Genomic DNA, 23,681 nt, shown 5'->3' with positions numbered 1-23,681 from the left:
GGTATCTTTCAAAAGAATTTACACTTGGTTGTCGAACATACTATAGAAACGTTGGTCACTCGGTGCAGTGGCATGCTGCAGGTCAAACTGATAGTAGGTGTGTATGTGTGTGTGTGTGTGTGTGAAACCTATGCAGGGTGAAACAGGAGGCGAGGTTGGGAAATCAGTGAACGGTGGCAAACAGTCTTCGGCGGGAGAGGTGTGCGGTGAGCTAGATGGGAGCACCTATTTGTCTCTTCGTTCCCGATCAAGGATGGATCGTCTGCAGAGTCTGACTGCGGCGATGTGAGACCATCAGGGTCGACGAAAACCGGTTTCAGGTGATGCAGTGAAACTGTCTATGTGTGGTCTTTTATTATGATATCAAAAGTTGTGTTGAAGAGGCTGCCTAACTGCATCATCATGCAGCATGACGTGGGAGCAATCGGAGAGTGTGTTGGGAACATAAGTCTCTGGCAGTGAGTGACTGATGGGTGGGTGCAAACGCGTTTGTTGCAAATGCATGCGCATCCCACAAATGAAATCCGGCGAGGGGGGAAGATCCTCACTAACCTGGGGAAGAATAAGTTCCCCCGGTAGGACCGGATTCTCACCGAAAACAAATTCGGGTATAGTCCCCTGTAGATCAGGTTTATAGGTTGAGCATAGACCAAGTAGCGCCCATAGGAGAGCTTCCAACCAGAGACAATCATGGCATCGAATGGCTGTCTTGAGGGTGCGATGCCATCTCTTCACCAACCCATTGCTTTGTGGGTGATAGGTGGTAGTGTGTATTTTTTTAATACCGCAGATGTTGCAGAGGATGGTGAAAAGGGAGGATTCGAACTGTCGACCCTGATCGGAGCAGTGTAAGAGACGGGTTTGATACCGGAAATTTGTTTGCCTGATAGCGCAAACATCAGGGGTGCCTGAACAGCAGTGGCGGAGGGCAGATGGCAGTGATAGTAATTGATGGTGCTGAGGAAACAGCGTAGCTCTTTGTAAGTAGCTGGGGGCGGTAGAGACGTGATAGCCTGCACACGAGACTTGGGAGGCTGAGCTGCTGAAAACGAGAGTTGTCATCCAGATAAGCAAAGCAAAACTCGAACTGTCGCAAGATAGAGTCAGTGAAACATTGCCATGTTTGCACCTCATTCTTCAGGCCGAACAGCATGAAGTGATATTGGAATAAAATGAGCGACGTGATAATAACTGTCTTAGGAATGTCTTTCGGCGCCACGGGAATCTGGTGGTAGGTGCATTTACAGTCAATAACACTGAAATTTGTGGCACCCAATAACATATGAGTGAAGTCATTGATGTTCGGCACTGGGTAATTGTCCATGACGGTATGAGTGTTTAAGTACCTGTAATCGCCGCACATTTGAAAAGATCCATAGTGTTTGGGGACATGGTGGATTGGTGACGACCAGTTGCTGTCTGATGCTTACAGAACACCTGCTGCCAAAAGTTCATTAATTGGGTGCTGGGCCGCACTCAACTTGATAGGGTTGAGGCGTCGGACCTTATGCCTAATAGGAGGGCCGGCAGTGGTAACTATCTTGTGTGTCGTTTCATCAGTGATGGAAGAAACTGAGAACTGCACATGAGATTGGTTAACGTCCTGGTGCCGAGTCTTCGGACAAGTAGGGTGCAACGAGGCATAGCCGTTAGCGCGAGTGAGGAAAGGTAGCACCAGAGTCACACGTCTCTTACAGGAGCACGCTGTGTGCTTGTATGGAGGGGGTGGGTGCACGCGCAGTGCCGAGCGAAGGCACTGTCTGCTGTTAACCTTGCACTGGACAACCGGTGCGGACGAGAGCAGCGCAGGCATTGCACGTGGGGCCACAATGACGGCCGGGTCATATGGCCAGTGAGTGAGAGAGGGGGAATGCTTATCAACACGTGCGGTAGCTGTCCGAGAGGTGGGCGTGGTTGCAACGTGCTCACGACTGTCATTAGCAGCATTGTTTGAAACACACGGCACTGGATGAGGCGAGCGTGACAATGGGGGGTGGGGGGTGGGAACATCACACGCAAGTAAAGTTTCTGGACTAACCTGGTGAGAGTTCGAGCTAGGCTTGGCCGATCAATCTTGTTTAGGTGGTGGCACCGTGGACTGCAGTTGCAGAAGCAAGGTACGAGCCACGATCAACACGTCAGCACCAGTGTCGACCAGAAAAACTAGATGTGAAGCAATGTCAGTAACATAGAGACGACCACCTGGCCGGGCGGACGAGTGAACAGAGTGTAATGTAAGAGGACACCTGTTAGGTTCCCAGCAGGACTCGACGTCTCTTAGTTCCTTTGATCGGCCTTTGGGTGTTGGCATGGCAACCTGCACTTCTTGGCGTTGTCGCCAAACAATTTGTGGTACCAGCAGAAAGGGCGAGCAGGATGAGGAGGAGGTGGAGTCTGCGACAGTGGGGACGGCTTGTCCTTGTTGATTTGTTCCAGTAAATAAACCGGTACATAAGGTGTGTGGGCGATCCTGGAGTTCTCAGACAGTGGAGAGAGTGAGCCGACACTGCCAGGAGAAGTAGACAAGGTGACAGCGGAGCGAGCCCCGCCTCTACCGCCCGAAGGTCAGTATGCAGGATCAGCTGTGCCGATGAACGGTGTGGAATGAACTGGCTGATGTTGCCGAAGCAGCGAATACAACTGGTCAGCGATGCTTAGGCGGGAGCCGATGGATTCGAACGAATATGGTAACAGATGGATCTGTAGATCAGTAGATAGTTTGGCAGACCACACAGCTCATAGTGTGGTGTCAGGCTTGGTATGCTTGTTCACGAGCAACCGAAGGCGGCGCCAGTGTTGTTAGGGGGTATGTTCCCCCAGGTGCTCCTTGTAGAGAATCTTGATTATTAACTCTTGTGGCGAGCAGGCAAGTCATTTCCATTATAGTCTTCCTTGCAAACTCGTATTTTGGAGCAGGTGGCGGCGAAAGGAGCAGGTGACAAATCAAATCCGAGTGGTTGTAGAGGTGTGTGATGAGGCAGAGAAACTTTGAGTTGTTGCCAGACACATGATGTAACTCGAACAGATGCTCGACAAGTGTGAACCACAATGCCGGGTTGTCCTTGTATAAGGGCAGTAGCTTCGGCAGGCAGCCAGGAGGGAATGACAGCAGTGGCTTTGGTGTCTCCTGGGGTAGCAGCTGGACTGAGGTTGTCAGAGGCTAGCGCAGTAGGCCTGGATTTAAACCAGGTGAGTGAATCTGCAGTAGCGGCAACTGACTTAGTTGACTGTGTGTCATGAAAACATGGCGCAGCAGGAACGGACGGCACCATGGAAACGGGCGGATGGACGGCACATGAGTGGGGCTCAGAAACTTGACCGTGAGTGACGAGTGCTGGATGGAAACGACTCGCTTCCGGAACAGGGCGAGAGACTGGCACGGCAGACACAGGCGGTGTTGTGCAGGCAGTTGAGCGACCAGAAACGAGGACCCCTGGGAGGGGGGGGGGGGTTGAGAACGCCACCTGCGTGGAAACTATCCGAAGCATTACATGCCTGTAGTGCATGTGGGGGAGCCACTGAGACGAGATAAGGGGTCCATGTTATGTGAAATACTGAATTGTGCATGTAAATTAGACACAACTGGAACACCACATGCGCGGAATGGATCCGGCGGTTTGTAGTAGTGGCGGCATTGCACACGGTCCGACAGTTACTGATGTAGCATGCCGGTGGGTGGCTAAACACGTTTATGAATGGAGATAACTTTGTTTTTGAAACACTCAATTTGAGGAGACACAATTCAAAATATTGTTCAGTTCACATTTCACTGTCGGATTGGTATAATCCAGTGACACGAAACCTGAGTCCATTATTTGCTCTAACGGTGTAGTTGTCGACCGTTGAAAACTAATGAGGTTAGCACATGGCGTTGGTTGAGAACGTGAATCACTATGCATAAAAGAATCACTGTGCATAAATGATGAATACACCGTTGGCGAAGAAACGACGAAACTCGGTGAGCGGAGTTGTGCTTCCACATCTTCGAACAAGGCATTGTTTGGCGTGGTTATTGTGTAGTGCATATAACCTGTTGCATAAACACAGACGCGGGAGATGCGAAACACAAGCGAACTGCGGGGTCACCACTATGGGATAGGGATCAGTAATCGGTATATGGAAAACTTAATTCCCATATATGTTGTAGCACGTATATACCAGGTGATCAAAAAGTCAGTATAAATTTGAAAAACTTAATAAACCACGGAATATTGTAGATAGAGGGGTAAAAACTGACAGACATGCTCGGAAAAAAAAAAAAAAAAAAAAAAAAAGTTCACATAATGTCCGACAGATGGTGCTGGACAGTAAAACATCAGTGACTGCGCATGACGTGTATAAAAGGAGCTGTAATGAGAGAGAGAATCAGATGCGCCAGCGTTACTTGGAAAGGCGCTTTTAGTGAAGCTGTTTTATCAGAATGGGGAATGTGCTAGTTCAACGTTACTATCCTATCACCATAGGAAGGGGATTCGAACGGGTAAAGGTCCATTGACGAACGCAGCTGTGACGAGAATGATTTCGAAGTTTGAAGCCACGGGTTATTTAGACGATAGATGCCGTAGTGGCCGACCGAGCACAAGGTGTAATGCTGCTGAGACAGTTTAGGAAGAAATGGAGACTGTAGCGGGGAAGTTGCACGTCGTCGCACCGGCATTCCATACACTACTGTTTGGTTGGCACTTAGGCGTACCCTCCGATGCTATCCGTACAAAATCCAACGGCATCATGAACTGTTACCTGGCGATTTAGTGGAGCGGAGGGCATCTGCGGTGTGGGCGTTTCAAAAGATGGTGGAAGATGACAATTGGTTGAGTAACGCTTTGTGGACCAACGAAGCTCATTTCACACTCTGAGGGTCTGTCAACGCCCACAACTGCAGAATTTGGGCTACTGAAAAACCTAGAACTGTCGTGGAAACTTCAATGCATGACGAGAAAGTCACGGTATGGGTTGGATTTACTGCATCTACCGTTATCGGACCTTTTTTCTTCAAGGAAATGCGTGATTCTGGTTTTGTAACTGCTACCGTGACAGCTGAGAGGTATGCTGATATGTTACAGAATCGCATCATCCCCAGTGTGGCTGATAAACACCTGCTGGAACGTATGATGTTTATGCAAGATGGCACTCCACCCCATATTGCTAGATGCATGAAAAATCTCTTGCATGCGTCGTTTGGTGATGATCGTGTGCTGAGCCGCCACTTTCGTCATGCTTGGCCTCCCAGGTCCCCAGACCTCAGTCCGTTCGATTATTGGCTTTGGGGTTACCTGAAGTCGCAAGTGTATCATGATTGACTGACATCTCTAGGGACGCTGAAAGACAACATCTGACGCCAATGCCTCACCATTACTCTGGACATGCTTTACAGTGTTGTTCACAACATTATTCCTCAACTACAGTTATTGTTGAGGAATGATGGTGGACATATTGAGCATTTCCTGCAAAGAACATCATCTTTGCTATCTCTTACTTTGTTATGCTAACTCTAGCTATTCTGATCAGATGAAGCACCATCTGTCGGACATTTTTTGAACTTTTGTATTTTTTTGGTTCTAATAAAACCTCATGTCATTCCAAGCATGTGTGTCAATTTGTACCTTTCTATCTACATTATACCATGATTTATTCAGTTTTCAAATTTATACTGACTTTTTGATAACCCGGTATTTACACTTGACATTGTGTCCATACAGTATGAAGTATAACAAAGAACTGACTAAAGTAAAGTTAAGATGGAGACTCGACAGAGCACTAGTTTTGTGGTTCATACGGACTATTGACACCACTGATTGTCCCCCCTGCGGGTCCGGGGTAAGAATAGGCCCGAGGTATTCCTGCCTGTCGTCCGAGGCGACTAAAAGGAGTTTCAACCATTTCGGCCTTCCATGTGTTGGTCCCACTTGGGGTTTGACCTCCGTTTTTTCAAAATTCTACTGAAGTAGGAGCCTTTTGGGGAAGGACACCTTACGTGGTGTACCACTGGTCCTAAGTGCACTAAGACCTTGGCACTCAGCATTGCATCGGCGTTGTAACCATACCCACTATTCCTCAAATTGGGCCTAAACGCCTGATGGGTTGTCCAAGTTACGCCCATAGTGCATCTCCATCTGCACCAGCGATCATGATGGACTTACCATGGCACCAGAAATCCAGCACGGTAGCCAGCCCGTTGTGGTGGGGTCGTCATGTACCCTCTAGGTTGTAGCCCCCTGACAACACAGGGATCGTACTGCCGATACCTGAGCTGCACCCTCCCCACGTCGGCCAAGGAGTAGATGCCCGTCTCCTTGGGGCATCAGGACTCCCGGCAATGGTCATCCTGGCAGGTGGCCCTTGCTGCGGCTGGGTGGCGCCCGTGGGGAGAGCCCCTGGTCGGAGTGGGTGGTATCGGGGCGGACGTTTCGCAGATGAAACATCAACACGTATCAGGTCGCTCTGCGGCCGAGTCTTTCAAAAGAAAAGGTACCGTTTCTAGTCCTGGTTCTCCTGCCCTTTCCCCCTTGGCCACTCCATGGGAGGAGGGACAGGCCCGCCGGCTTGGGGCGAAGTACTTCCCCCGCTATTTGGTCTGTTCTCGAACCGATGGGGGGACATTCGCCACCTCCAAGCCCATGTTCTTTGTTCAGCACATTGAGGACATCTTCGGGGAAATCGAGGCTCTCAGCAAGATGCGTTCAGGGTCCGTTCTTATCAAGACCACCTCCGCCACACAGTCGGCGGCGCTCCAGGCGTGCGACCGCTTAGGGGACATCCCAGTATCCATTGTCCCACATCTGGCACTAAATAGGACACAGGGGGTTATTTTTCATCGTGACCTCCTGCTACAATCTGATGAGGAGCTCAGGGCCAACCTGGAGCGCCGAGGCGTGCATTTCGTCCGGCGAGTCCAGCGCGGCCCCAAAGACCGTCGCATCGACACCGGGGCCTTTATCCTCGCCTTCGAGGGGGACGTTCTCCCGGAGAAGGTAAAGGTGATGTGCTACCGGTGTGACGTGCGACCTTACTCCTATGCGCTGTTTTAGGTGTTTGCGCTTTGGGCACATGTCGTCACGGTGTGAGGCTGAGCCCCTTTGTGGCGATTGTGGACGTCCTCTTCGTGAGGAACATACATGCACCCCACCACCTCAGTGCGTTAATTGCCCTGGCGTCCACTCGCCTAGATCCTCAGACTGCCCCGCATATCAGAAGGAGAAGAAGATACAAGAAATCAAAACTTTGGATCGGCTCTCTTATTCTGAGGCCCGGAAGAAGTACGACCGCCTCCATCCCGTGCCATTGACCACTTCGTTTGCCTCAGTTGTATCCACTCCTTCCGCGGTATCCTCACCCCTATCCTGTCCCCCCTCCGCCTCCTCCGCCCATCAGGAGGCTCTGCCTCCACCTCCCAAATCCCTCCCTTCCAAATCCTCCTCCCCCGTGGCCCCCACCCCCTCTGCCCTAGGGGCCACCCTTCCTCCTCCTCCTCCTCCCCCCACGCCACCTGAGAAGCGATCCTCTTCTCAGGTGCCCATCGGGGAAACGTTCCGGACCCCAGCTTCCGAGGTCCGGCGTTCCAAAACGGACCCCGCCCGTGAGGACCTTCTTCGGGTCCAGCCCACCATCCCTGTGCCTCCTCGGCCTTCCAAGAAGGCCTCCAAGAAGAAATCTCTATCCCCCTCTCCACCCCGGCGCATTTCGTCTGACGCTCCATCCGTGAGTCGCTGCTCCCGGCCGTCCTCCGTTTCGCCGGGATGCTCTGCTGCCAGGCGCTCCGCCGGCCTTTCGTCGGCAAATGATGCGGCCCCTCCTACACAACCAGGGACAGCGGCCGCGGCTGGCGACGAGTCGATGGAACCGGATCCGCCTCCCGTCGGTTGTAGCGTTGTTCCCTCGCAACCTGGCCCTCTGCGGCCGTCGAGGTGACCAGCTCTTCCCCCGTCTCGTTCCCCCAACTTTTTGACTAGCGATGGCGTTGTTTAATTGGAACATAAGAGGTATTCGATCTAATCGGGAGGAATTACAACTGCTCCTCTGCCTGCACTGTCCGCTCGTCCTTGGTCTCCAGGAAACCAAGTTGCGCCCGACTGACCGTATTGCCTTTACCCACTATACCTCGGAGCGGTATGACCTCACCCCTGTGGACGGTATCCCAGCTCATGGTGGGGTCATGTTGCTCGTTCGGGATGATGTCTATTACCATCCCATCCCATTGACCACCCCACTCCAAGCAATAGCTGTCTGCATTACTCTTTCTGATTTTACTTTTTCAGTTTGTACCATCTACACTCCACCGTCATCTGCTGTTAGTCTGGCTGACATGATGCACCTGATCGTTCAGCTTCCCCCGCCGTTCTTATTGTTTGGCGACTTCAATGCCCATCATCCCCTTTGGGGCTCTGCTGCATCCTGTCATAGAGGCTCACTCTTGGCGGATGTCTTCAACCATCTCAATCTTGTCTGCCTCAATACCGGCGCCCCGACTTTCCTCTCAGACTCTACTCATACCTACTCCCACTTGGACCTCTCGATCTGTTCTACCACTCTTGCCCGTCGGTTCGAGTGGTATGTCCTTTCTGACACCTATTCAAGCCACCACTTCCCCTGTGTCGTTCGTCTCCTGCACCACACCCCATCCCCACGTCCTTCGAGCTGGAACATACTGAAAGCTGACTGGGGACTTTACTCCTCCCTGGCGACCTTTCCGGACCACGATTTTCCCAGTTGTGACAGTCAGGCCGAATACCTCACGGCTGTTATCATCAATGCTGCCGAACATTCCATTCCTCGTACTACTTCTTCTTCACGTCGCGTTTCCGTCCCCTGGTGGAACGAGGCTTGTAGGGACGCTATCCGTGCTCAACGACGTGCTTTACGCACCTTTCACCGCCATCCTACGTTGGCGAATTGTATTGAATACAAACGACTCCGAGCGTAATGCCGTAGAGTCATCAAAGACAGCAAAAAAGCTTGTTGGTCCTCTTTCACCAGCTCCTTTAACAGTTTTACTCCCTTTTCCGTCGTTTGGGGTAGCCTGCGCCAGCTGTCGGGCATTAAGGCCCACTCCTCGGTACCTGGCCTGACCTCAGGTAATGAGGTCCTTGTTGATCCTGTGGCTGTCTCCAACGCCTTTGGCCGCTTTTTCGCGGAGGTTTCAAGCTCCGCCCATTACCATCCTGCCTTCCTTCCCAGGAAAGAGGCAGAAGAGGCTCGGCGACCTTCCCTCCACTCGCTGAATCTGGAAACTTATAATGCCCCCTTTACTATGCGGGAACTCGAACGTGCGCTTGCACTGTCCCGGTCCTCTGCTCCGGGGCCAGATGCCATTCACGTTCAGATGCTGGCACACCTTTCTCCGGCGGGCAAAGGCTTCCTTCTTCGTACCTACAATCGCGTCTGGGCCGAAGGTAAAGTCCCCATGCGTTGGCGTGACGCCGTTGTTGTTCCTATACCCAAACCCGGGAAGGATAGACACCTTCCTTCTAGTTACCGCCCCATTTCTCTTACAAGCTGTGTCTGTAAGGTGATGGAGCGCATGGTTAATGCTCGGTTAGTCTGGATTCTTGAATCTCGACGACTACTTACTAATGTCCAATGCGGCTTTCGTCACCGCTGCTCCGCTGTTGACCACCTTGTGACCTTGTCGACATTCATCATGAACAACTTTTTGCGAAGGCGCCAAACGGTAGCCGTGTTCTTCGACTTGGAGAAGGCTTATGATACCTGTTGGAGAGGAGGTATCCTCCGCACTATGCACAGGTGGGGCCTACGCGGTCGCCTGCCCCTTTTTATTGATTCCTTTTCAACGGATCGAAAGTTTAGGGTACGTGTGGGTTCCGTATTGTCCGACGTCTTCCTCCAGGAGAACGGAGTGCCTCAGGGCTCCGTCTTGAGCGTAGCCCTTTTTGCCATCGCGATCAATCCAATTATGGATTGCATTCCATCTAATGTCTCAGGCTCTCTCTTTGTCGATGACTTCGCGATCTACTGCAGTGCCCAGAGAACATGCCTCCTGGAGTGCTGCCTTCAGCGTTGTCTAGACAGCCTCTACTCATGGAGCGTGGCAAATGGCTTCCGGTTCTCTGAAGAGAAGACGGTTTGTATCAACTTTTGGCGATATAAAGCGTTCCTTCCGCCATCCTTACATCTCGGTCCTGTTGTTCTCCCATTCATGGACACAACTAAGTTTCTAGGGCTCACGTTGGACAGGAAACTGTGTTGGTCTCCACATGTCTCTTATTTGGCGGCCCGTTGTACACGTTCTCTTAATGTCCTCAGAGTTCTTAGCGGTTCATCTTGGGGAGCGGATCACACTGTCCTGCTTCGCTTGTATCGATCCATAGTCCGATCGAAGCTGGATTATGGGAGCTTCGTCTACTCGTCTGCTCGGCCATCCCTCTTACGCCGGCTCAACTCCATCCACCATCGGGGGATACGTCTTGCGACCGAAGCCTTCTACACTAGTCCTGTTGAGAGTCTTTATGCTGAAGCTGCCGAGTTACCATTGACCTACCGGCGCGACGTACTGCTGTGTCGGTATGCCTGCCGGCTGTTGTCTATGCCCGCCCACCCCTCTTACCAGTCCTTCTTCGCCGATTCTCTCGATCGTCAGTACGGGTTGTATGTGTCTGCCCTGCTGCCCCACGGAGTCCGCTTCCGTCGCCTGCTTCGACAATTGGATTTTGCCCTCCCTACCACCTTCAGAGAGGGTGAGAGCCCGACACCACCTTGGCTCCAGGCTCCGGTTCATATTTATCTCGACCTCAGCTCACTCCCGAAGGAGGGTACTCCGGCTGCAGTGTATTGCTCACGGTTTGTCGAACTTCGTGCTCGACTTGCCGGTCACACCTTTATTTACACCGATGGCTCCAAAACTGACGATGGTGTCGGCTGTGCCTTTGTCGTCGGGGCCGCCACCTTTAAATACCGGCTCCTCGACCAATGTTTCAGCTTTACGGCTGAGCTTTTTGCTGTCCATCAGGCCGTTCAGTATGCCCGCCGCCACCGCCATTCATCGTATGTACTCTGCTCTGACTCACTCAGTGCTCTTCAGAGCCTTGGAGCTCCCTATCCGGTCCATCCCTTGATTCAACGGATACAGCAGTCCCTCCATTCTTTCGCTGATAATGGTGGTTCTGTCAGCTTTCTGTGGGTTCCCGGACATGTAGGAGTGCCTGGGAATGAGGCTGCGGATGCTGCAGCCAAGGCTGCAGTCCTCCTGCCTCGGCCAGCCTCCCATTGTGTCCCGTCATCTGACGTTCGTGGGGATGTATGTAAGAGGCTTGTGTCGTTGTGGTGGGATGCCTGGTCATCCCTCCAAGGAAACAAGCTCCGGGCAGTAAAACCGCTCCCAACTGCTTGAACAACATCCTCCCGACCATCTCGGCGTGAGGAGGTCCTTCTGACCAGGTTGCGGATTGGGCATTGCCGGTTTAGCCACCGCTACCTGCTCTCTGGTGACGCAGTCCCGCAGTGCCCTTGTGGTCAGGCATTAACAGTGCGCCATGTTTTATTGTCGTGTCCCCGTTTTAGTCACTTTCGTGTTGTCCTGTCCCTGCCATCTACTTTACCGGATGTTTTAGCTGATGACGCTTGAGCAGCTGCTCGTATTCTGCATTTTATAACTTTAACTGGCTTGTCCAAAGACATTTAACCTTTTTACTTATTTTATCTGCATCTTTGTCAGGTCCTTCTGGTGTCCCCCCATCCCCTTGAGTTTTAGCAGATTCCATGTGCTCTAACACCAGTGACTGGGCGCTAATGACCTAGGCAGTTGAGCGCCCTTAAACCCTACCAAAAAAAAAAAAAAAAAAAAAAAAAAAAAAAAAAAAAACACTGATTGTTTGAAGTTAAATTTACAGAAATTAAAATTAAAACTTAATTCATTAAATTAACTGATTGCATCAAAAAATTCAGTCTTTTAAATGGTTTCTTCTACTTGAAGGTTTAGGACGAATTATTTGTGTAAATGATGAAATTAACATATATAGTTATGTAAACAATACTTTTGACAAAACTGTTAATTACTTTGGAATTAATGAAGGGCTGGTTTTGCTAACATGTTTTCGAATAGAGCCAAATAGATCCTTTAAGAACGCTATTGTTTTGTCTCCCAAATGTTTATAATTAGTACAGAATTTATATTTGTTTATGTCAACAATAGAATTTAAGTTATGAAACAATTACTGATTTCACCCTATAACAAAAGATACTAACTAGGAATAGTTGAAATAAATTAGAAAATCAGTTAAGCACAAAGTTAGATCTGGTGTTTTTAAAACTGAGGGCCAATCTTTCTCTTCTATAAAAATTCAGATTATATTCACGTATGTTAATGGTAATTAATTCAAAAATGAAAAAAAATTAATTTTATGGAGGCAGATGGCAAAACAAGAGGGGAAGTAAAAATATCCCAGCTTGCTTCGTCACATACTTTTTGAGCTTTCTGTCAAAAACGTTAAACTACCACCTTGCTTTATACGGGGTGAACATTAATAAAACTGACATACTGCAGGGATGGATTCCTGACAAGAAATGGACGAAAAAAGGCTCTATAAACGTGTCCAGAAAGGACAATGTATGTGCAACAACAACAATTTGTCCCAGAACACAGTACAGAGCTGCGTCGCATCCGTATTGCAACAGACTTTCAGAGTGGCCTCCATGGGATTGCAGGTGATGAGAGCTTGAAATGTTGTATGATGCGATTTGTGTGTGTGTGTGTGTGTGTGTGTGTGTGTGTGTGTGTGTGTGTGTGTGTGAGGGAGCTTGTTGTGCTATAACCGTGCTGCCTATCAACCATTTCCATCTGCGTGGCCAAATACAAACATCACCTCGGCTTGTGCCTGACATGGCTACCAAAACATTCTGCTGCTTACAGCACACTTTGTCAATCACCTAATGGTGTGTGGCAGAGGGTGCATTCAGTACCACTACGTTATCCCTCCAACCCCGTTCCACTCGCGAATAGTACATGGGAAGAACAATTGTCGGTAAGCCTATGTATTGGTTCTAATTTCTCGAATTTTCTCCTCGTGGTCAATATGCGAGATGTATGTGGAGGGAGGTAATATGTTGTCCAACTCCTCCTGAAAAGTGCTGTCCTGAAATTTCAATAGTAACTCTCTCTGTGATGCACAACGCCTCTCTTCTAATGTCTGCCAGTGGAGTTTGTTTAGCATCTCCATAACGTTCTCTTGCCGGCTAAATGATCCTGTGATGAAATGCGCTGCTCTTTGTTGGAGCTTCTCTATCTCCTCTATAAGTCCTACCTGATAGGGATCCCAGATACATGAACAATACTCAAGAATTGGGCGAACAAGTGCCTTATAAGCCACTTTTTTCATGGATGCGTTACAGTTCCTTAAGATTGTTCCGATGAGTGTGAGTCTGGTATCTGCTTTTCCCACCATCTATTTTATTGGCTCATTCCACTTACGGTCACTCTAGGTATTACGGCAGATGCTGTCTCCAGCCGTTTGTAATCAGTAGTGTATCTGTACAGTAGTGGATTTCTTTTTCTGTGTATGCGCCATATGATAGATTTATTTACGTTCAGGATCAACTGTCAGAGCCTGCACCATTCATCAATTCTCTGCAGATCATTCTGCAAATTCTTACTATTTTCTGGCGTTGCTACTTTGGTATAGATAACTGCATCATCTCTGAATAGCCTTCAAGAGCATCCGATGCTTTCTATTAGATCATTTATATATACTGTAAACAGCAACGGTCCTATCACACGTTCCTGTGGTACTCCGGTTATTACCTTTACATCTGTCAATTTTGTTCCGTTAAGAGTGACATGTCGAATTCAGTCCGCAAGAAAGTTTTGAATCCAATCACAAGTCTGCTTCGATACTCTATAAGCTCAATTTTTTTCACTAAACGGCTATGTGGGGCGGTGTCAAACACGTTACTGAAATCAAGGAAAACAACATCAACCTGAGTGCCATTGTCCAATGTGTTGTGGATCTCATGGAGGAACAGAGCGAACTAAGTTTCGCAGGGTCTCTGTTTGCAGAATCCATGTTGAATTTTTAGAGATGTTCATTTTCCAAAAAGATCAAAATTCTTGAGCATAAAACATGTTTTATAATTCTACAACAGATTGGCGTCAACAATATAGGTCTGTAACTGTCTGGATCCGTCTTACCACATTTCTTAAAAACAGGAATGACCTGCACATTTTTCCAGTCGTTGGGTACTTTTCATTGCTCAAGCAATCTATGATAAATTCCTGCTAGAAGGGGAGCAAGTTTTTTTGCATAATCTTCATAGAATGTTATAGGTATCTCATCTGGTCCTGACACCTTTCCACTACTAAGCGATTGTAGCTGCTTTTCAGTTCCGCGATCGGGTATCTCAGTATCTACCATTTTGACGTTCATATGATGATTGAGAGGAGGGACAGTGTTACGATCTTCCATGGGGAAACAATTTCAGAAAACGGAATGTAGTATTTCAGCCTTCTCTCTGTTATCTTCAGTTTCAGTGCCAGTGTGGTCACAGAAATAAATAGATGATTTTGATCCACTTACTGATTTTACATATAACCAAAATCTCAGGGTTTTTACTCAGGTCGGTTGACAATGTCTTACTTTCAAAATCATTACTTACTAGTCATCTTCTGATGGAGTGTCTGGGTCTTATCAGATACTGTTATTTACCCACTCAGAATCATGTCTTTCATCTTGTGGAACATCACCAGGTGGAGGAATCGCACTGTCATGTTTTTTTCTGAGGGACAAATAAAACGCGCTCTCAGGACAGGTGACAAGAAGATAAAGAAAAAGATGAAAGCAAGTGCCTGGACAAGAAGAAAAAGGAAAAGATGAAAGCAAGTGCCTGTCATTTCTTTAATGTACACTTGTACCACCCAGGGAAGAGAAGGTGATTTTCACCCTGTCTGCAAAATTAAGAGACATCTTGGGCTCCATAAAATATCCCTTAGGACTGTGAACACAAAGTGTGTCTTGCATGACGTGTGAGCAAGACCACCAATACATTGGCCACACGCAGCTCATGTTTTTTTAGAGAGATGAGTAGAACATGCCAGGAACTTCCACCTCAGCTGCACACACAAGTCAGCATTGGTGGAGCACATTAGTGTTGAGGGACACACATTCAGTTTTGAAGACACAAAGATGTTATACCATGCCAGGGACTTCAGAGTTTCTGTAATCAAGGAACCAATAAAAATAAGAGAGCATGAAAACCCAGTGAACAGAAGGAACAGCTTCCATCTCAGCTGAACTTAGGATGATGTAGTATAAAAAATTGGGCACTGGTGTTCACTGATTAGTGCTCGGACAATAATAGATGAGACACATTGCTGCCAAGGGCTAGGCACACTAACACACTGACACTCACTTCCAAGCTGTAGTAATGGACTCTGACAGTGACATGGAGCTGTCACAGTTGTTGGAGATTGATCCCTACCTCCAGCCCTCGTTGCCAGTGGTGCTGCAATCTACAAGCTGTCTCCGCAAGAAGTACTCTGTACACACCCAGAGCTCACATTATGTCACCTGGCAGGACCCCATGACCTCCAATCAGATATAATCTTGCACATGCTGCGCAGAACTCTCATTCTCTTGTGCTGCAGCTCAGTTGAATGTTCTCTTTACCAGCTGCTATCTGCTGACAAATTTAGCTGTAATCTTGGACTCTGTATGGACTTTAATATTGCCCAGCTATCTTCTGTTTGTGTGACGTCAGACTTGTACGTTTTTGTCTTTGCATTTTGTTTCTACTGTATCAGTGTAAAAAGCCAAATAAATTGTGCTCATAACAGCAGACATCTACATGAGCATTCATGATTGACTTGCTTAGTGCAACTCGAGGAGGTGGAAGACATATTCCAGAATGAATAAGTAATGGAATTCGGCAGGAGCTGGAGACTTTGCCAAAAAATGACATGTAAGAAACTTGAAACGTCGCTGTGAAGTGAATATATTGAGTCATTAGTGAAAAGTGACAGTTGTACACAAGTTACCCTCTGTCACATACTGTAAGCTGGCTTGTGGAATAAATATGTAAGTTTACTTTCAGAGCAACAGCTCAAAAATCTCTTCATATCTTAAAAGTTGCTTTCTGATACAATGTAATGTATGGGAGTTACAGTCATAATTGTCATGCACCCAAAAAACCATGTCAGCAACACCACTGCAAAAGGAAAAGAAAAGAAATCCTGTTGAAGATTAGTGATATTGCTGCTTCTTATATATTTACTTTGTAACTGTAAGATATACCAAGAATGTTGGTAAAGTAAACTGGATTATTTCCCTTAGATTTCACCATTACTGTTGTTGCATTTATAAATTTTTTTCTGCTTTTAGGAGAAAAAGGATTGTAAAGATGATTTGTTAAATGAAGAGGAATATAATGATGATGACCTGGACTTACCAGTCATGAGAATGGATGTGTTGGGTGTTGATCATAGTGCAATAATGAAAAAGGTAATTTTAAAACAAATTTGTCATTTGTTTCTAAAGAGTTACTCATTTTCACAAAAAATTCTGATATTGTTAAGCTCATTTCATACTACATAATCTGCACAATAATATAAAAAATAAAGCTGCAGCTGACATCAACATGATAGATAACATGTTATACTTAATGTCCATAAAATTAGATGCAGCTGAGGATAAAAACAGAAACTTAAAGTGGTTAATAATGAGTGTTTGAGTTGATGCTTGCTGTATTACAGTAATTGAAAAGTGTAGAATGTAGAATGATGTAAAAACGTGTACTGAGTAACATAAGATGGGAAAATTTCTTATGCTGATTCATATAAAAATAGATTCAGGACAGACATAAGAGGAACTTCTTATTCCTATTGTGGCGTTATTTCAGATCCATTGTTGTGCGTGATTTGTCGATTCCGTGAATAAATACAGCAACCAGTTGACAGCACCTGGTTATTGTATTTCTTCATGTATTTAGCCACAGCTAAAACCACAACTATCACAAATTTGTTGATTTTCTTTTTAAGAAGTCAATTTTTCTCAACAGTTATGTGGGGGGGGGGGGGGGGGGTATTTATGTGCGCACCTGCAGTCTAGGTAAATGCAGATTACTAAATACTCATAGTCCCATGCAGTGCTGTTTTCCTGAGGAATACTGGGGGATGAGTACCCCTAAACTTTTTCATTGTCAAAGTAATTTTTTTACAACATTGAGAACTTGGAAGAATGCCAAAGATTTATTTCACGGACGTAAATTTTTTATTTCATTTTTTTGTGTTAGTAAATGCAATACAAACAATACCAGTGCAGTTTTTGGTGGGAAAAGCGATGTCATTGATTGTTTCAGGCATTTTAAGCTCATATGAAGTAGGCGATACCGAGAAACACCCAAACATACAAGAGAATGTGGTATTGAACACTTCAGTTTACATCCCCTCAGCTGAAGCATGCGATTCCCATCAACACCTGAACAATAAAAGAAAATGGTATCGTACACTTTAATTGACCTCTAATACACCTCAAATGAAACAGGTGAATCCAATCAACCCTTTGACATACAAAACAATACAAGGAAATATTACCGAACACATATTTTAACCTATATCATATCGCATATATGTTTAGCACTACTATTGCCCACTATTAACGGGCGAGGGTACTACATGCTTGTCGAACTGGCTGCCAGCGATTCAGCTGTTGAGAACAGTTGCTGCATCTTCGAAATGGAGTCAACTGAAGAGTCTGATACTCTCTCTCTTGTTCTTCTTATTCCTTTTTTTTTTTTTTTTTGTCCGGCATGTTGTTGATGTCATGGCTAAAAGCAGACGGGTGGTATCCAATGCTTCAGTTATAAGTAATTTTCACTGCATGATATCCAATGTCGGAGTACCGTCAAACTTTTTTTTTAGAAAAAAAAGCACCGGTCCCATGTGACCTGAACAGTGTGCAGGTAATTCCTTTTTAGAAAAAGGGTAAAAGATAGGGTGCACTGAATTACAGACCAAGATCACTGATATGTTGCAGAGACATAAGGCACATAGTAAGTTCAACTGGTAGGAAATTTTGTGGAGGAAAATAAGTGTCCATCAGTAAACCAGCACAGATTTGGGAGAAACCACTTGTGTAATGGTTTGCTTTGTTCAGACTGCAACTCAATGGATCATCTTTACAGTAACTAGCAATCTATCTTTACAGTAATTAGAAATCTATCCTTTTTCTAGTATTCGGGATATTCCAAGCTGGAGTTTCCATTGTTTCATTAAACTGTTCATATTACCATTTCTACTTCACTTAATCGTTTTTCTGTTTTTGTATGGAGTAATTTTGGCGGTGTGTCAGTTTTCCATCTGAAGTCATTATTCTTCATCCAGCTCTGTTATCCTTGTGAGCAGTTTCTCTCAGATATTCAGTTGACTCTGATGATCTCATTACTAACTGAGTTTGCTTCATTTGCTCACCACTATCCCTATAACTTGCTCCTGATAATCATCAGCAGCAGCATCATAATCTTCATCCAGAGTAATGTCTTTGTTGTGTTGCAGCGTGAGTTATACCTTTTTTGGTGCCTGAAGCTAATAGATAGTTTGTCTCATGAACAGTCATGAGGATCTTAATAACTGAAGCAGCACACAAAATATTAATTTATGTACTGTGCATTTCAAGACTTGATTGTCATATGGATGAAGATCATGTGGCTCTGTTGTAGACAGCTTCTCACTTTCCAACATGCAGCTAATATTCTAAACTCAAAATATTTTTGTTGTGTTTATACAGAATTCACTAACATTCTGAGGTAATTTCTGCTTTAAGAGATTTAACAGTTCATAAATATCATTTTTGTCCTAAGGAAATATTTACTGTACAGCCTGATAAAGATTTCAGTTAGTAATAAAAATGCCCAATATTTATTACAAATTTCTCTTAATATGAGTGTATCAGTTAAGATTCATGAATGGTACAAATGAGACTAATTATTTGAAATGAGAAAAATAGTGTCATTAGTGATTTTTTTACTGTTTTTATACTGTTATAACAACTTCTAAAAGTATTTGTGTTATTTTGAGTCTTTTGAATGTTGTTTCATTTTACAGATAGTGAGGTCAATGAAAAAAGCAAAAGCATCTCATAGATTTGAGGGTCCTGAAAAGCCATTGGGCACTCTTTCAGAAAGTGATACAGATCAGAATATTGCATATCTAACTCCAAAGCAACAAAGACTGGAATTAAGTAAATTTCTAACACAACGGAAGAATCTTAAAAACAAGATTCGCACAAGGTCCAATGTGGATTTGGACATGTTGGATGTGAATAACATCACTCACAGCAGTTCCTTCAGTCAGTTTTTGGATGATGATAAAGAGGAACAAGATTTTATTGAGTATGATGATTCTTACTTAAGAAGACACTGAATTGTAAGTGCTCAAAGGATGTTGCTCAATGTACAAGGAATAATAATCAAATAAAATTAATGTCTTAAACGTTATTGGGCTGTTAAAAATTGATATTTTCAGTGTGGTGCTGTAATAGCGAGCTTACAGTGAATGCTGTATTTGACTTTTATGTTGAATACCTAGCAGTTATTGGCATGATGCAGCTTAGTAAGTGGTGCATATGGCAGCAGATTCTTGGCAATGTTTAATATGCGGTTGATGATTTGTGTATATAACCAACAGCTGTTATAGTTAACAAATATTGTAACAATGTTGCCTTTAGTGAAAGCATAAAACAGTCATTTCCACTGTAATCCATGTATCAGAAGCATCAGTCCTTATTTGAAATTAAAACTGTTTCTTGATAAATGCATCATATATCATTCACTTGTAAAGAAGAGAAAAATTGGAGTTACTGATTAAATGAAATGGACTGCAGAATTCAATGATTGGGAGTATACAGGTTTCTGACATAACATCAAACAGGAACTGAAGAAAGCTGTCCTCGTTGGGCGACATCAGTCAGTAAGTGCATCATTGTCTCAAAAGAAATAAATAAGATATTCCGTAATCTGAAATAATAGTATTGCAATAAATGGAACACTTACTTTATTTAGTTTCGATCATAAAATAGTATTCAACTAGATATAGATCAGTAGTGTAGAAAATAAATCCTTGATCTTTCAGAACTGATGGTCTACTTTCCGAAACAAGGAAGGTGCTGGAAAAAGAAAAAAAAGAATGAATTGCAGAACAATTACTTTCACAACCATGAGGAATTCCACAGTTAATGGTGTTATACCAAAGAAGACACTGGATGAAACTATCGAAGGAATTGCACTGTAGAATCGCATGGGCAAATTGTCATTTTATTGTATTCTTGTCAGGTCTGCAGCAAGCTCGTACAGTCACTCTGACACAATACTTCAGCAGTGCATCTGGTTGCTGTCTCCAGGTGAGAACACAGTTTGGTAAATTTTAATGGAACTGAATCCTGCTGTGAACGGCAGGAATCGGGTGCGGTGAGATTTAGCAAACAGCATTCTCACTTGAACATGGTGACTAGATGGACTGCTAAAATACTGTGTCAAGATAATTAACTGATTCCTGCTGTGAACTGTGGCATTTTTATACTGAAGATTGTGACAAGGTGGGCCACAGTAATATTGTGTTGAAGTGACTGTATGATCCAGTTGTAGACTCAACAAGAATGTAGTGAATTAATACATTGGGAATGTGTATGTTGTCACATAGAGTGCCATTTTATGTATTGACACAGTACAGTAATAGTGAAAACAACAGGTCTCATTTTCTTTTCTATGTAGTAGTACCAAGAGCTGATAATTTGATCAGACATTGATTCTCTTGGCAGATTTATATTAGTCTACAAGAGCCTCAAGAATGTTTTGCACTACTCTCATGACTGGGACAATTTGTGTTTTTTTATGGGAATCATCTTTCTTTGTACACCTTGAACCTTAGGAAATCACTGTGAACAGGTACCTGCATAACCTACATTTTCAGTGCAGTTCAGCAGGGGCAGTTGGGAGGACTGTGTCTCCACAGACACTATACAACCATCTTCACTTGATCGGTTTAGGCCTCTAGGCATCCCTTATGAACAACAGTACTGTGTGTACTGTGGTATACGAAGAAGTGGGCAAGGGAACACCTGAACTGGAATGTTGATTAATGGTATCAATTTCTCTTCGCCAAAGGAAGCGTTATTTGACTGACACCTGATGATTGTCGTAATGACTGTAGAGGTGGCCAGTTACCAGTGCACACCTCAGGCATGCATTTCCATGAGAGCAACAGAGAGATGGGTTGGTCATGCTTTGTGCTCATATGATGTGTGAATGTCAGAAACCTCTACATCTGCAGCTACACCTACATACATACTACGCAAGCCACTGTATGGTGTGTGGTGGGGGGTACCTTGTACCACTACTAGTGTTTTGCTTTCCTGTTCCACTCACAAATGGAGCAAGGGAAAAATACTGTCTGTAACCCTCTGTATGAGCCTGAATCTCTTGTATCTTATTTTCATGGTCCTTACACAAAATGTATGTTGGCAACAGTAGAACCATTCAGCACTCAGCTTCAAATGCCATTTCTCTAAATTTTCTCAATAACATTCCTTCAAAAGAATTTCGCCTTCCCTCCAGGGATTCCCTTTTAGGTTCGCAAAGCATGTCTACAATGCGTGTCAAGTGACCCTGCTGATAACAAATCTAACAGCGTCCTCGTGAATTTCTTCAATGTCGTCCTTTAATCTGACCTGGTGGGGATCCAAACACTCAAGCACTACTCAAGAATGGGTCGCACTAGTGTTCTATATGCAGTCTCTTTTACAAATAAACTGAACTTCCCTTGAATTCTCCCAGAAAACCAAAGTTGACATTCCTCTTCCCAATAAAATCATTACATGCTTGTTCCATTTCATATCACTTTGCAACATTACACCTAGATATTTAATCAGTGTGACTGTGTTAAACAGCACACTGCTAATGCTGTATTTGGACATTATGGGGTTGTTCTCCCTACTCATCTGCATTAATTTAGATTTTTCTGCATTTAGTTCATGCCTCATAGCTATTGGAGGATAATGTGAGAGCTGTACAGTATCAGAACAGAATCCTCCTAACCTACAATCAACATTTTGGTAAAGATTTCCTCTTTCAAGATTATAAAGCATAAGCACTCTTCACCTGTCTCATAGACACTGTCCTCATTGTCAACAGGATGTCAAATCCTAATTTTTCTTTCTTCCGGGAGGCAGGAATCTAGCAAATGGAATGGTGGACATTATCTGTGCTGATGTGAACCTGACTGAGCTTGTTTGGAACCATTTGAAACTAGCTATGCTTCATAGTGGGCACTCCCCTCATGTAGCAGATGATCTCAGGAGGGCTGCTGTAGAAGATTCAGCAGCATTATGTCAACCTCCTAATGGACAGCATGTCAAGGAGGATCCGAGTGCGTTACAATGCACAGCATGGAGCAACACAGTACACAGTATTGAATTTACCCAACAATGGATTTTGATTTCACACATTTGCAAAGATTTGGTTTTCAAACAGAGTACCTTTATTCTGATTATTGTTTTGTTATTGTTTCATAGTAAAGTTATTTTCATTCTTTAATAGTAACTAAAAATCATAGGTTTAATAAAAAGAACAGGAAAAGATAGTCAACAAGCGTGTGCACACAAAAAAAGGCAAGGTATCTGAGCTTTTGGACAGAGTCCTTGTTCAGAGCTGAGTAATAAAAAATACAGACAACACAAGGCTTACTGTTTCATTCCCTGGTCCCCTCGAATCTAATCCTACACCTGTTTGTAGATATACAAGTGGTGCAAAACTTTTTTGAGTAATTTATACGATTGGTAGCTCTGGGAATCCAAAACCTTAATTATTGCTTTTTATTATTTCAGTTTTCCTGTGTTATTTTTAGCTGCAGGGCTAATTATTGCACATTATATTGTTATTAGCTGGTTACGATTCCAGCTACTTGCTTATCATACGTGTCTACTAAGCATTTTGAGCATGGTGAATTAGTAAATATTTGTGGCACTTTATGATATTGTTCATAAAGAAAACAATTAAGAAGTGCCCTTTTTTTCTTTCTTTCCAAACTCTATTAACCCAGAAGGAACACTCGCATTCTGTTCTCCTAGAATATTTACATTGATGGGTAACAGCGAACAACATGTGGCATAGGTCTAGAGGGTATGTCATTGTGAGTAAGCAGTGAGTTTCTTTTGAACAAATTGAAGAGGTGCAGCTAAACTAAATGCTATAATCAAATTTCTGCCATTATTTCAGAAATTTTTAAACCAGTATTACTAAGCATGTGAGTTCAAATTCATGCTTCTATATTCGTGCAGTTATACTTGGATACCAAATTTGGTGTGAGCTGCTGAAAATGGGATCTCTTGTAACAAATTGGATTGACATAACTTAGGAAAGGAACAAGAAAGAGAGCTTGCTCTTACTGTTTAATATTTTTCATTTTTGGCATTGGTCTGTGTATAATCCTTTACAAGGATTGTAACATTGTTTCATATAAACATGTTATTGAAATTGGATTGTTCAGCTGCTTATTAACTGATTTAAAAAATATATATATTTAACAAATATAAAATTACGTGAAGTAATGTATCAGCACATATACATATGAGGTGGGTTAGAAAAGTTATGAGACTGGCAACACTGTGCATTAACCAACAGTTTTGCTGTCCCCCCCCCTCCCCTCCATTTTGCAGTTAGGTTGAATTGTGCCCTTGACTCAGTGCTAG

General features: G+C 44.6%; 1 protein-coding gene across 1 annotated transcript in view; it reads left to right on the top strand.

Annotated features, from left to right (window-relative positions):
- LOC124798250 (putative ribosome-binding factor A, mitochondrial) overlaps nt 1–23,405 on the top strand; it is a 73,152-nt gene extending 49,747 nt beyond the window's left edge. The window contains exons 5-7 of the mRNA XM_047261571.1: nt 16,323–16,442; nt 19,043–19,906; nt 20,069–23,405. Coding sequence (XP_047117527.1) covers nt 16,323–16,442; nt 19,043–19,360 — 438 coding nt within the window. The 3' untranslated portion in view covers nt 19,361–19,906; nt 20,069–23,405. The remainder of the gene's footprint in view (nt 1–16,322; nt 16,443–19,042; nt 19,907–20,068) is intronic.
- The last annotated feature ends 276 nt before the right edge of the window (nt 23,406–23,681 follow it).

This window comes from Schistocerca piceifrons, chromosome 5 (genome assembly GCF_021461385.2).
Source record: "Schistocerca piceifrons isolate TAMUIC-IGC-003096 chromosome 5, iqSchPice1.1, whole genome shotgun sequence".
Taxonomy (NCBI): Eukaryota; Metazoa; Arthropoda; class Insecta; order Orthoptera; family Acrididae; genus Schistocerca; species Schistocerca piceifrons.
Note: the sequence above shows the minus strand (reverse complement) of the source record. Positions and strands in the feature narration are given on the sequence as shown.